This window comes from Scophthalmus maximus, chromosome 7 (genome assembly GCF_022379125.1).
Source record: "Scophthalmus maximus strain ysfricsl-2021 chromosome 7, ASM2237912v1, whole genome shotgun sequence".
Lineage (NCBI taxonomy): Eukaryota > Metazoa > Chordata > Actinopteri > Pleuronectiformes > Scophthalmidae > Scophthalmus > Scophthalmus maximus.
Window position 1 is genome coordinate 22431591 of NC_061521.1, and position 14608 is coordinate 22446198.

The following is a 14608-nucleotide window of genomic DNA, read 5'->3' on the forward strand; positions in this document are numbered from 1 at the left end:
TGTTTATTCTCACGCTGCAGCTCGTTCTGTTTCACTTTCACTTCAAATGTTGCCACTGTACTGTACAGTGACAACACTCAGGCTTCGCCAGAAGGGGGCGCCACACACCAGCTCCTGGCCGCTCACTGAGCACGACTGTCACATCACTAATTTCTTTCCCAGGTCTTCTGATATCAATATCTGGGTCATTGCGGGTCAGGAGGAGGCGTGAGGTGCGTCGGGCGTGCAACTGTAAAGTATTAAGTCACAACAAGCGTTTTTACAAAATGTCTTTTTAATTATCATCTCAGGAATACAGTTGACTGCTGTGCACAGCACATACGTACAAAAATAAAAGGAAAACCATTTGCAATATAGTATTTTACTTACTCGTCATCATCATATTTTTTTCAGAAACAAATGATTGGAGAAGTCTGTTGTTTCAAACTAACTTACAATCATTTCAATAATCGGAACTAAGGCAGAAGGTGAGGTATATGTTAAAAAAGAGGAGGGGGACTCGGAGGAAGCACTCTCCCCTCAGTGCAGGAATAGAAAACTGAGAGAGAAACACAAAGGCTGCTGGCACACAGGGACACACACACACACACACACACACACACACATGATGACAGATCCTCCAGTTCCCTGTGAACCAACACATTTATTTTTTAACAGGCGTGATAAGCACGATGGCAGAATCCAGACACTTGCTCCTTAATCGAAAGGACAACACATACCTAGTCCACTCAGAGCTCCATGTGCATAATGGGGAATTAAGGAAGTAAAGGGTTAATGTTGAAAGATGAAACCGTTGACTTTGTACCTTCTCTCAGTTGCTGCTATATTCATACAACTTGTTCTGCCTCAAAGTAACATCGTGCGGAGGTTGTAGAACTTGTAACAGGCTCGTATCTTCTTTAGAGTTTAGAGTAAGTTGCTTTGGGTGTAAAACGATATCAAGTTCATTGCCCACAATGTCAACTCCAGTGTAACTTTGCAATTCCCATTCCACCATCATAAATAGAAATAATAATAATAAACGCACAGTAATCGGCACAAAGGAAAAACAGGAGATTTTGATCTTTTGTGCCGTGAAATGGCATCTTCCCTCCGCATAGTAAATTGCACTCCATTGAAAAAAAAGAAAATTGCACCATTTGTGTGTTTTGACTAATTTGCCCAAAGAAAAAAAACCTCTCCAACCAACTCCTCAGTGCCGTGAAATCAGCCCCCCCCCCCCCACGAACACATATCAGCATTCAAAAAAAACATAAGTTCACAAAACATCCAGTGTCGAGTTGCTCTCGTGGATCACAGTATTCAGTCTGACAGAAGTGTCCCTTTCCTGGAAGCATTTGATTCTCTCTTTTTTTTTCCGTGGCCTTTTGCTACACGTTCGCCTCCGGCTCCAAACCACACTCGCTGCTTTCTCTTTGACCGACGTCCCTCAGTGGCCTCCGCGTCACCTCCTCCCTCCCCGTCGTCCTTTTTTTTTTCTTCCCTACAGTACATCAGCGTGCACAGTCGGACGATGGCCCTGTTATTCCTGACTCAAGGTTCAATCCGTCTGATGCCATCTCCACTATTGCTTTGGCAGAAACAGAACATGACACACACACAGTCTCCGACAGAGTCATACACACATACGCGGTCATTCTGACCAGTTACTGCACATTCGTCTCTGCTACCGGACAGACGCTGGAGATTAAAGGGCCTGTAAACCAGTGCTCACAGACGTATTGTCAGTGCGTTAGCGTTACAGTAGTGTTTGACCGGGCCTTGAGGTAAAATAATAAGATACAGTATATCTGTAAGAGCTACTTTCTTGAAATCATATTTCACCCAGCTGGCCCCCCGACCACTTGTTTGCTATTTACAGAATATTGCAGGTCAAGTGCCAAAATTCAAAGTAAAGATTTCGCAATGGAGATTCGGTTGCGCCTCGTTTCAGCGTTTTAAAACACTCCACATTGCACATTACAAGATTCTGGCCTTGATCAAGATAAATGGCCGTACAGGTGCCGAGCTCCGTGAAATAATACGGTAAAAGTGATTCACGATGGACCAGACAACAGAGGCAGCCTGCACGTCCGGCCTCGGCGCAAAAGTTTGCTCAGATGAATGGGGACAAGAATCCCGTGGCCCCGCGCTGACCGTCCAGTCTGACGTCAGTAGACGAGGGGCCCACCCGTCTCGTGCTCAGGTATTTTACCCCGCATTATCCACATCCTTGCCAAGTTAAACAAACAACCAGTGCCACATGCAGAATCCCAAGTTCGCTTGTGCATCTCCGCTATCCACAACTTGCCTCCCTCCCTCGTCTCCACAATGGAATACTGACTGAAAGAGAAGCGCAGGCAGTCGTTGAATTCAAGTATGGTGTGCTGCATACATCAATCCTGAATGAACACGTCAGTATAACTCCTTTGGTTCACTGCTTTTTGCAACATTGCTCGTATTTCTTTTTCCTTCTTCCCAAGAAGCCGCACTGTGCCTCAGTGACCAATCTGAATAATGCATAAATAGCTTAGAAATCTGGGATCAATAAGCGCAATCATCTCAACGTCAGAGTTTTCACATTGTTTTAAAAGCAGTGAATCCTTCATATTTACGGTGAATTGACATCCACTATAACTCATTTCTGCATAAGCACCTCATTGTTAAGTGCCACATATCGTCAAACTACTGTGACGAGTCAAAACAGCTCCCAGTGTGAACAATCGACGGCAACAAAATATCGTCCACAGAGCAGATGCGCAGACTCAGTTTGAACAGAGGGAAAACAACACGACGGACAGCAATGGAGGACACGTTGCTTCATGGTGTCGGGTCTGTGATACAGCCCCCTCGACTGCCCCCAACGAAAAATCCCCCCTCACATTCAACAGCTCTCAAACCGAGCAAATCCACGTACATACTTAAAATAAATGCCAAGTCCACACATACAGTACGGCTACAACATTTGTGAAAGTAAAACCTGGGATTGTCAAAGCTCCCTTGGACATGATGGGGGGGGGGGTCTCAATCTGTCCTTCCACATTGAAACAAGAGGCTCCACTGGGTCCTGTGCAGCATAGAGTCCCAGTAGCTTAATTGATCTTATTATGGAAACGAAATAAGGTAGAGAAACCTCTGGCCCTACAGGAACCGGGGCCGTTGGTGTCTGAGGGAGCGATGACTTGCGTTTCACTTCCTGACTTGAGCAGCACGTTTCTCACATGCGTCAGGGGGAAGGGGCCGCGAGTAGGAACTCAAGGCTCCGACCACCTCATGACGAAGCAAGAAAAAAAACACAGCGTCGCCCAGACATTGAAAGACACAATTGAAAACAACAAACGGGGGGAAATGTCCAAGTTCTTCATGGACGACCCAAAAAAATTTAAAAAAAATAAAATCAAAAATAAATAAATAAATAAAATCCAAACAAAGAATCCGTAGAAACTTCATGCACACGTGTTCTCCGTTTCCTTCTTCGTCCTCTTCTCAGGACATGGTACTTTGAGGTAATAACGTATCCATTTTCATTTTCCGAAGGGATGAGCTGTCGTCCACTGACGGGGCAAAGGACTCGCGCACCCATAAAAACTGATGGGACAAACGACGCCTCTCCGCCTCCGTCAACATCACAAAATGATGATGAAAATCATAAAAAGCAGCAAAGAATGGCGTTTCCATAATCCTCTAATACAAAGTAAGCTACCCAAATATACATATAACGTTTGAATAAATACTATCAGATATAGGTGTGTTTCTTGCTTCGTTCAGTCCACTTTGTCTTTTGGGGCTTTGTACGTCCGTAATGCGGTATTCGTGTTACCTGGGAAATAATCCACATGTGCAAAGAAGTTTCTGTTATTGCCACTTTGTGCTCGTCATATTCGGGGTAGGAAGTGCGTCACGGTCATGGCGGTGGTGGCCTTGTTGCCCCGCTTCACGCGGCCGTGCTTGCTGAGCGCTATGTAGGAGCCTCTGTACGCCAGAGACTCGTAGGCGTTGTAGTTGTTCGCGAGCAAACTCTCCTTGAACTTGCACTCGTCATGGAAGACTGTCTGCAGAGGACGGAGAGACGAGACAAGCGTGCAGCTTAGTGAACGGCGCAAGACGGGGGGGGGGGGGGGGGACGGGACGGTGGTTTGAAGCTTTGATGGCAAAACATTAAACAGATTCTGAGCAATGCACAAGAAGACAGAGATATATTTAGATGAGACACAGCAATGGGAATGACGCGTGAGCATTGCGACAATGACGGGTTCTTTTTGTTCCGTCTCTCACAGCACAACTGAATGTGTTGTGACGAGATTGTTTGAAATAAAAAGTATGATAATACACTGACACTTCTCAAAAAAGAATGTAGGCATTAGTGTGATCATACAAAATAAGCTTAATCATTTCATAAATCAACTGCTGTTTAGCAAACATAGGGAAGTCGTAGTCTATTCAAAGAAAAAATATTTTTGCAGAATTTAAAATAAAAGTTTGACTTTTTGGGAAATATGCTTATTTGCTTTTCTTGCGTAGAGGATTGACACCACGTCTCTGTGCTAAATACTGTTAGCTGCTCATGTAAATCATCTGCAAGAAGGAACATGAGTGTATTTTGAAAATAGGGAAAAACTATAGGCCTCTGCGAAGGAAATATTCGGTATATACAGTTAAGCGCAGCAAACTTCGATAGCAATTCTAAAATAAACAACCTCAGGAGGAGTAACGCTGACATCTTGTATCTCTTTTCCACACAAAGTCCCTTTACATTACGACCACTGTGCCGTGCTGAGCTGACGACGCATGACTCAGTGCCCGTCGGAGACCATTTGGCCAAATTCAATCTCTTATCAGATCATGGGGCGGCTCGCGAGCTAACGCTTCATCACTCATGACCAGATAACCCGCTCGCATTCTGTCTGTCAAATATGTTGGCCACAGCGAGATAACCAGCGGCCATGTGTCAGCGGGGCCCGTGGTCGTGGCTACACACAATGTCCCCACCAGCACCAGCAGCAGGAACGTTTCTTTCATAATAGATGTCTTTGCTCTGGAAGAAAGCTAATCACATCTAAAGGTTATCTGCAGGGATTGTACACATACGGCTTGATACGGCTGAAATTCATGTCTAGGTTTAACAAAAATAGTCATTTCTACCATGAAAGATCACCGGTCTCTTACATCTTTGTGAGAAATCAACAAAACATAAAAACAACAAAAAAGAAAAAATGGGAAAACTTGACAAATTAATCTCTGAATTGAAATGGAATAAATAAGTGTGCAGATATGAAGTGTGTGCAGACAATTACACAACATAAAGTATATGGTTTTATTTGTTAATTTTAACTGCGAGGTAAAATTTGAATTTGGGTCGCTTTCCTCTTTCCTATATTAATTTATTGTCATCCAAACCTCACCTAAGAAAATTTTGTTCTTCTTTAAACCTGCCAGCAGCAATTCATATTTCACAGGATCAAAATATCCAACACATTCATGATGAAATTAAGGCCTTTGGGGATTTAAATTAAAGACAAAATGTGTCCTCACTCTCACAGATGGTTAGGCCTTACATGAGGCGCATTGTGACATACATATGGTCTATACAGATCGATTTAATTCATTGAGTTTTTTGAAAATGTTTAGTTTTGTTATAGTCATTATAACTCCTTTGATAATATCTCACAATCAATATCAGGACTACTGTCAATATTTAAACATAATAAAACAATAAGTCAGGAAAAGGTCGGATCTTAATAACTGTCGCTCTTATACCTTGTAAAAAATCAATTATCCGATCTCAGAATTATTAAAGACAATAGTAAATTTAGTTTACATAAGTTTCTAGATGGATTTTGAAAAGTGGCCAAATTGCAAACAGTCTCATAATAGTGGAGTTTGATGCTTCTCAGTAATTGAACAAAGCACAAGTGCAGAATGAACAACCACAACCCGGAGTAACTCTGTCAAACTAGAACTAGAATTAGATTTTTAAAAATTTCAGTTTTTGGTGGTTGGATTAGGGCCTGACGCTGCTGGTGGTGATGATGTGGGTGAGCGGAGCCCTTCTCCCCAGAAGATGCTGTGCTGCTAAATAAGCGCTTTGCCATTAAAATCGATTTCCTTCTCTGCTGACAGATCCCTTTGCATCAAGGGGATCCCCCCCCCCCCCCCCCCCACGACCATATCACCGGCCTGTGGTACCAAGGCCTGCATCTGTTCCCCTCATCATTATTTACCCATTGACCACCATCAGGCCACACGCTTTAAAAATAGAGCTTCAGAAAATTCCCGATGAAATTAAAAATGTAATATGGATTTCACAACGCCTAATGTTCACCCCCCCCCTTCCCCCTCCCCCCTCCTCCTCCTCCTCCTCCTGCTGACAGATAGAGCTCAGGAGTACCATCCTCAAAAAAAAAAAAGAAAAAGAAAAGGAGAAGCTGTGTCCTATTTTCAGGCTCCGTGTTATTGCTGGATAGTAAATGAAATACTGTGCATACCTACCGTTCCGTACAACCTCCCGCGGCTGTTCATTGCGACAAACAGCTCGCTCCTCACCCCGAACAGGCTCACCACCCCTCTCTCCACCGTGGAGATCTCTATTAGACCTGACCGGGAGGAGAGAGAGAAATATAAATATATATATATTACATTAGAATGAATTCAAATGATGAAACACCAACCGATGATGTCGTAGTGAAGCATTGTGCATCCTCCCTCTCTCTCTCTCTCATCCTCCCTCTCTCTCTCTCTCTCTCTCTCTCTCTCTGCGTCCAATGGGTGGAACCTCGCACATTTGCTGCGCAGCCTTTGTTCCGCATCTTTCCCCCCATCTTACATTTGCACCCAGGTGCGTGGTCAATTAAGCGCATTTTGGTTATTGCAATATATCTATATATCTATATATATCTATATATATAGATATATCTTTTCATGTGGCTGTAATTGCATGGACGTGCACAGCTTATTGGGTCTCGGGACCGCCCTCGAGGGGCTGCGTAAAAATAAGTTGTGTCTAAAAGCGTCCATACATTCATGTCATGGTTAAGGAAGGGGGGGGGGGGGGGGGGGGGGGGAAGGGGGTGTTAGGTACTGATGGATACTTGTTTTAATAGATTTGTCTTTGCCGTGGAAGAAATGCAACGCTCCCCCTCGCATGACACATGATCGTGCACATTAATTCGAGGGGGAAACAGGCAACTCATCACTGATCCATGCGTAATGACACTCTCTCTCTCTCTCTCTCCCTCTCTCTCTCTCCCTCTCCCTCCCTCTCTCTCTCTCCCTCTCTCTCCCGTGTCCATGGCATTATACATCAGGTGGAGGTGTATCACTCACTGTACTGGTTCTCATTATGTGCGCCGTTGATCCCGCCGTCGGGGAGCACCTGCAGGTGGAACCCGATGCCCACGTTGCAGTAGAGCCGCCGCACGCGCTTGATGCCCAGCAGATAGTCGCTCTCCCAGCTCGGCTCCGGTTTCTCCCCGGAGATGCCCAGCACGGAGCGGGAGAACAGCGTCTCCCAGCGCCTCTCCAGCAGCGCGGTGGCGTTCGTCCTGGCGCCCGGCAGCGGGTACGCGGACACGACGCCCAGCAGGACGCCCAGCAGCACCGCCAGCGCGGTCAGCGTCCAGTGCGGCGCGCCGGCCTCGCAGGACATACTGACGAGGAGCCTCTGCGCCACGGCCATCCGGTTTACCTTCGGACCACGTGGTCGAAATTAATGGCCCTAAAAATACCGCTGCTCTTGTTGTGCTTCCTTCGGCATGCCGGCTCGGGGTTATTTCTGGAGCGCGGGTCGGGCGCGTCGGGCATGAAACGCAAAGCCCCGGGCCGGCGCGCGGGAGGAGAGGAGACGGGGGAGCGCGCGGCGGAGCTGGATGTGATGGTGATGATGATGATGATGGTGATGTTGGTGCTGGTGATTACCATGTTTTGTAGCTCCTCCGCGCCCCCCTCTCTCTCTCTCTCTCTCTCTCTCTCTCTCTCTCTCTCTCTCTCACACACACACACACACTCTTCTTCTTCCTCTCTCCCTTCCTCCTCCTCTCCACAAGAGTTGAGAATAAAAAAAAATCCTTTACCACTCACCCAAAAAAACCAACCCCGTTTCCACCTGGCCGGGGGTCTATCGCATCCCCTCCCATGACATCATGCTGACTCCGCCGCCGGGACAACACACAGGGGGTGGAGAGATGGGCGCTGACAGCAGCAGGAGGAGGAGGAGAAAAAAAACACCCCCAAAAACACCAAGTGTGTGGAGCGTTGAGGGAGCGAGCCCATTGGTGCGCGGCCCTGCATGGGACGCGACGGGGCCGCGAGAAGCTGCTCCCAAATTGGGGTCGGTGGTCATATGTCTGTCAGGGCCGCTTCCTTATTTAGAAGGAAGGTGTAAAAACAGGCCCGGCGCGTCACCGGAGACAAGTGGGCCGCTGCGCCGCGCCGCGCCGCGCTGCGCCGTCCAGGAACCGCCAATCAAGAGTCTGGGTTGTGTGTGTTTTTTCTTCTGATCTGTAGAAATCACACATCAGCTGTGACACGTGAGCCGCAGCGGCGCGTCCGCGAAGATCAGGGTTCAAGTCCCTGCCCCCGCCCTTCTGACGTGCCCTTGAGCAAGACACCAACCCCGCACCCTGAGCTCTATATACTGTCTGCACGTCTATAGGTAACGGAGGCCCCCAGAGTGGCATTTCTAATAAAGTATCAGGTTTTAATAGGCCTACTGTAACCCCCCCCCCCCCCACTGCGTGAGAAGCGCGAGGAGCAAACCGGAGAGGCTCGTCACACATCGTCCGCGTGCCATTCCCCGCCACATGAAAGCCATATCGTCTTTTCCATGTAATAGATAATGTCACCAGCAGCGTGGCCCATGCGTCAGTGGGGCCCGGTGCAGCTGCGGCACCAGCGAGTCTCTGCCCCGCTGCACACACACACACACACACACACACACACACGCGCACACACACACACACACACACACACACACACACACACACACACGCGCGCACACACGCGCGCACACACACACACACACACACACACACACACACACACACACACACACACACACACACACACACGAAAAAGTCAGTTACCCGAGATTTCCAAAGGATGGCGCCATTTCCAAGGTCTTGGGGACTCTCCTCTGCCTTTTCCCTCCTCAGTGCGTCAAGTCAGACCACGCTACATTTGAGCTTCTAGTCCACTCTCAAATTCAAGAGTCTAATCAATATGCATTTCAGATTGAACATATTAATTTTGCTGCAATTTTGTCCAAAGCGACTTTCAGTCATCAAGGCAGGTAAAGAACTAAGGGTCCACACTGGGACGACCTGGAATCGAACCCCTGACCTTCTTCTGTACCAGAGTCAGCGGTGTAACCCACTAAAGCTTTACCAGCTGCCTGATCATCATCTGATTAATATCAGAACCAAAACCAAACACATTGACACCAACAATGTTCAGTTTTTGAAGTGGAAAATGTTTAAATTAAGGTAATGTTGCGATAGCTACGTTATTGACTTACCTCTCATCTGTTCTCGACATGTAATTCATCTTTTACTGGTTTGGTCTATAAAATGTCAGAAAACATTTATCTCGACGATAATATTGTTTATCGCCATAATTGCTGGGACAATTTATCGTGCAACAAAAAGTAGTTATCCTGACAGGCCTATAGAGTAATGACAAATATTATTCCTGTTTCTCGGTATAAACCAAGAGAAAAGCAAGTACAACGTCAATGCAGTTACAATGCAGTTCTTTTATTTTGTATACAAATCTATTTGGTAACTGCATATTTATACAGAGTGATGGATAATGAAAATGAAAACTTTTTTTTGTGACGGCTGAATGCATTTATGACAGTCAACACGAGTGAGGGTAATTTTGATGATGACAAAAAAACAACTTGTTTAACTACACAATATGTCGACTTCTTACTTGTGTTTGGAGCGACGGCAACTGGAAAAAAACAAACAACTCCACCGATCCAGTGAGATAATCTGTGGAGTTTATTTGTTAAACAATTAAAACAGCTCTCTGCTAAGAGGAGACAAGTGGTTATATATAAAAGTCCCAGATGAATTCAGTTTTGACCAAACAACGCGGTTTCTTGAAAAAGAAAAAAATGTGACCACATGTGGAAAAATATCAGCAGCTGATATGATACATACACCGACAGCAGACGCCGGCGAAAATAAATGCTCCCCGACGTTACCAAAGCTACGGGATTAAAGAGGGTGAATGTTAAAATAAATTATAGCTTTGAGGATGATTCTATACCACATCTATACAAAATAATTTATCTTTTTTCACAGAAACAGCCTTCACCCTCGCACCTATGACAGATGCCACAAGAGGCCAATAGTTTAATACATGCTATTTTTCTTTTTGTTTGTAATAAAAGCATAATAAATAAATACATATGTACAAAAAAAATGTGTGAAAAATGTACAGGCACTTTGTAAAACAACCTCTCTCTTACACTTGAGCTGCTGCTAGGCAATATATATATATATATATATATAGGGGGGGGCAATTAGTTTTTATTCAAGCATTCGACTCAGCAGTCGTGTCAACGTGACAAGACAAATCCACTGCTGCTGTTACTCGTCCCCTGCTGAGCGAGCGTCAGGCAGTGAGATCCTTCAGGACTATTTGCATCTGCTGAACCTAATTCTTCAGCCGCTTGTTGTCGGATCTGACGACCTGGATCAGATGAACTCAACAGTTTTTAGAGTTTTACACCGACTGGCCTCCGAAAAAACTCAACTGAAGGTCCACAGTGCAGAATAACGTACAGCTTCATGTTGGGGACTTAAAGGGGCAGTAAGCGACTTGGGAGAAAGCTTGTTTCTCTCTTTGTTGTTGTTGTTGTTGTTGTGATTTCACTGCTCTGTCCAGGGCCACGACTCTTCTTTTTTTGGTCTTTTCAGGAATGGGTGCTATGAAGCGGGCTTCTATCAGAAGACATCACTCCACACACACACACACACACACACACACACACACACACACACACACACACACACACACACACACACACACACACACACACACACACACACACACACACACACACACACACACACACACACACACACACACACACACACACACACACACACACACACACACACACACACAGTAAGACCATAAGGATCTAGATTGTCATTGGAGAATACAGCAAAACAAGAGCGTTTTGGGCAGCAGGGAAAAAAGTGTTTTAGCGGCGGCACAGCGACGGGATCAGACACTAAAAAACAAGGTGCTACCCTGAGACAACTGTCCCGCTCAGAGGACTTTGCTTTGATTATCTAAGACAGAGGATGTTTAATGCAGTGTTCCAGCTCCGGTAAACAAATTCAATCTTGAAACCACCAAGGTCGATATGACCTCTCAACTCAACAGGTTGCATAACTAAACTCCCACAGGGATGTACAGTCAATTTGTATTCAAAAATATCTGCAGTTGAACTGTTCTTTCAGTAACAGATTACACCCGGTGGGTGAAAACATTGAAGATGAGGCCCAGCTGAATTTTTAAAGGGCTATTCCCCCCAATTTTACATATAACATGTCACTTTAGTTGTTTTCGAGAGAATTTCTAGGCCTGTGAAGTCCAGCCTGAGAAAAACACCCTGATGATGTCACAGTGATGTCACAGTGATGTCAGCAGGATCGATAGATATTTTGACTGTTCTGTTTCTTGTGAGAGACCCTTGTATGATTTTTCTAGAGACTCAAACACTGTGTTTTTCATCCTGGATAGAAAAGTCCCAACGATCCCACTTCTATCCGTTCTGCAATTATGAAGGAACGCACGGCGCTGCCTCTGTGAGATGACGATCAGTCTCTGGACTGACTTTAAAACTTGTGGACAGAACCATTCAAAAAAGAACATTAAAAAGGTTAGTGGCTGTGTACTGGAGGTTGATGAGTTCTACAGTAAATCTGTTTGGCGGTACCTGAGGAAAAAAAAAGGTTTTTAGAGAGATTTCTGTGGCAGCTGACTATTCAGCTGACGGGCAACAATTCCTGCTGTAACGAAGAATATTTTACTCTGTTATGAGCAACTGTCACAGGCACACTTCCTTTAGCTTCCATTAAAAGGCATTCTGGGAACAGCTGAGTTCAACCCATGAAACCTGAATGATTGATTGATTTGATTAGTTATGATTCCATTGTCTTTCACAACCAAAAATCTCAGCATTTGAGGTCCTTCTGGTCAAAGACAATGTGCCTGGCCAGGTAGATGGCGACGGCGCCGAAGAAGGCGGAGCAGGCGATGTAGGCGGTGACGGACTGTGCGAACTGGACGATCATGCCCATGAAGAGGGTGGGGAAGACCTGAGAGAGGAGGAAGGTGCTGTCCAAGATGGCAAAGTCCAAACCCACGCCACGATTCTCGTACCCAAGGTCCGCCTCCGCCTGTTCAGCGCCACCGGGGCTGTGAGACGAGCCATTCTGGCCGTTTGGCGTGGGGTAGTACTCGTAACCGTCCTGGCCGAGGAAGGCCTGTCCGTACGGAACCCCCGCTTTGTGGTTCAGTCCACCCTCCTGTTCCACAGGAGTCAAATACGCAGAGTCCCGCTTGCTTGTAATCCCATTTTTATGTATGCTTTTGGTTTTTCTTTTTGGCATATAGATCTGAAAATTAAATAAAGAAAAGAACAAACTTATCAAAGACAGTTCTGTAAACACACCGGCCTTGTGAATAAAGTTATCCGTTACTGTACGTACCTCTTTCTCCTTGTGGTAGTGGCAGGTGAGCGTGTACGGCAGCGTCTGCAGTGTGGCGTACGCGAAGCCCGTGAGAGATGCCATCACGGTGACCAGGACCACGCTCTTGGACAGGCAGATGACCAGAGCGGAGAGCGTGAAGCTCACCATACTGCTCAGGTAGACCCAGCGGGAGCCGAAGCGCCGGACCAGATGATTCATGACCAGGGAGAAGAAGGTTGACGTAGCACACTGCAGGAACAGGCCCAGGCTGCCCATACGGATACCTGGAAGAAGAGAGCATTACAACCAGCCGAGAAACTATCCGACATCAACTGTAATAACTTCCATCTGCGGACACACGTAGTGAACAATACACAGCAGCTGGTGGCAGTGTGAAGACCCTTCTCTTTGCTGAAGTCCCATAAACACACCGCCACCGCTCCGGTCCTTGAGAAGCCAGAGAGGTGAGAGAGACGCACGGGGCCGGCCCATGTTTACCAAGGCAAAGTGCCTTTCTGGCCCAGTCGGCCAGCCAGACAACAAACATTTGGACGAGGTCTCACAAACAGAAGTTTAAACAACACTGGCGGATGTTAGGAGGAGTTATAGAATCCCCTTATGTTGTCTACTGTGAGGCATCTAAATATAACATTTTTACAAAATAACAGTCAAGTTAGTGTTGTTGATGTTAACTTATGTAAAGATGCGTCGTGAAAAAAAAAATCTAAACCCATGAAAGCACGGTGCTAGACAGTCAGATGTGATGTGAAACTTCTAACTTATAATATCTTGAAACAGTCACAACCACAAGAAATTAATAAGGTAAAGACAACATTTTAATAATTATTGTGGAATATGAAAAATAAATTTAAAATCTATTGAGAAAAATCACACCATGCAGCAGTTTTCAGTAATAATTAAATATTTCATGCGTTCAGTAGTAAAGCATGGGACTTTGTTTCGTGATGGGAAAATTGTTTACATTTTTAATAACATTTCCTCTTTATCCCCACGTGAAGTTTTTTGAGTTTCAGTACTAATCCATGAAAGCTGGAGCGACTCCATGTCTGGACTGTTATTTACTCGGGCCTGCGATCAGGCCAATATCTCAGTCTGCTCTCAGCGAAGCAGCGCGGGTCAGAAGTTCAGCGACGCAGCAGAGAATCGGTTTGTGTGAAAGGAGGACGAGGGATCGTGTTACTCCTGGAGAGCAAAGCTGCTGAGCCCACTTCACAAACACTACGGAGGCTAATGAGGACTGAAATTCAAGCCTGCAGAGTGTCACAGGGGAACGGCTGCAGGATGAGCAGGTGCCAGATTATCTTTTTTACCAATAGGAATAATGATCAGAAAAGGGGGGAGTGAGTTGTTACGGTTTAAAAATGAAGCAGAGAAGGTGTGCAGCTATGAAACTGGAGACAAAGCAGATTACATTCATGCGGAGGAACATCTGCAGGCTGAATGATGTGGATTAATAACATCCGCTGTCTCAAATTAAAACAAACACTACTCAAGGAGACAGACGCTCGAGATCCGACTACGTGGCTCGAATGAACTATGTTCTCTGTGTGTGCCGATTCCTTGACATTAATTCTTTGTGAGTGTGACATTCCTCATGGTCCGGCAAGCACAGGGAGCAGTGGCAAAGGAAAAGTCAAAAAAGTAAACAGAGTAAGGGGGGGGGGGTTCTCCCCTTTTCGATGGATGAAAATGTCAAAGGAAAGGTTGAGAACGAGGATTAGAGAAGTGTGGAAGGCAGGTGGATACTGGATTGTTAAAGTGAGAAGGGGAAGCTGAGAAGTACACGGCCAAGTAAAGTACTGGAAGACCGGACGTTTGGCTGAACAGTAAACAAAAGGAAACTCTCACATCACGGCCGGCTGCTGTGTTAATAAACCTGCACCTTCTCTACGTGGGGC

At 45.8% G+C, this 14608-nt stretch overlaps 2 protein-coding genes across 4 annotated transcripts in view; both read right to left on the bottom strand.

Moving 5' to 3' along the window:
* Positions 1 to 42: 42 nt before the first annotated feature.
* On the bottom strand, positions 43 to 7654 carry LOC118315749 (fibroblast growth factor 6-like). Its single transcript, XM_035643284.2, has 3 exons — positions 7303 to 7654; positions 6469 to 6572; positions 43 to 4031 (listed from the first exon to the last, which is right to left on the bottom strand). The coding sequence occupies exons 1-3, from the start codon at positions 7652 to 7654 to the stop codon at positions 3855 to 3857; spliced, it is 633 nt and encodes a 210-aa protein (XP_035499177.1). The 3' UTR covers positions 43 to 3854.
* Positions 7655 to 9707: 2053 nt separating this feature from the next.
* Positions 9708 to 14608, bottom strand: part of slc45a3 (solute carrier family 45 member 3) — a 30951-nt gene continuing 26050 nt past the window's right edge. For all 3 annotated transcript variants that reach the window (XM_035643274.2, XM_035643276.2, XM_035643275.2), the window contains exons 5-6: positions 12708 to 12973; positions 9708 to 12614 (exon numbers count right to left, since the gene is read on the bottom strand). In XM_035643274.2, the coding sequence (XP_035499167.1) occupies positions 12171 to 12614; positions 12708 to 12973 (710 nt within the window). In that variant the 3' untranslated portion in view covers positions 9708 to 12170. The remainder of the gene's footprint in view (positions 12615 to 12707; positions 12974 to 14608) is intronic.

What these genes read in the sequence shown, in the direction of transcription:
- LOC118315749 (XM_035643284.2), bottom strand. Translation starts at nt 7,654, where the DNA reads ATGGCCGTGGCGCAGAGGCTCCTCGTCAGTATGTCCTGCGAGGCCGGC. An exon ending in ACATAATGAGAACCAGTACA is followed by an intron (nt 6,573 to 7,302) that starts GTGAGTGATACA and finishes CCTCCCGGTCAG; the next exon opens with GTCTAATAGAGATCTCCACG. An exon ending in GCGGGAGGTTGTACGGAACG is followed by an intron (nt 4,032 to 6,468) that starts GTAGGTATGCAC and finishes CGTCCTCTGCAG; the next exon opens with ACAGTCTTCCATGACGAGTG.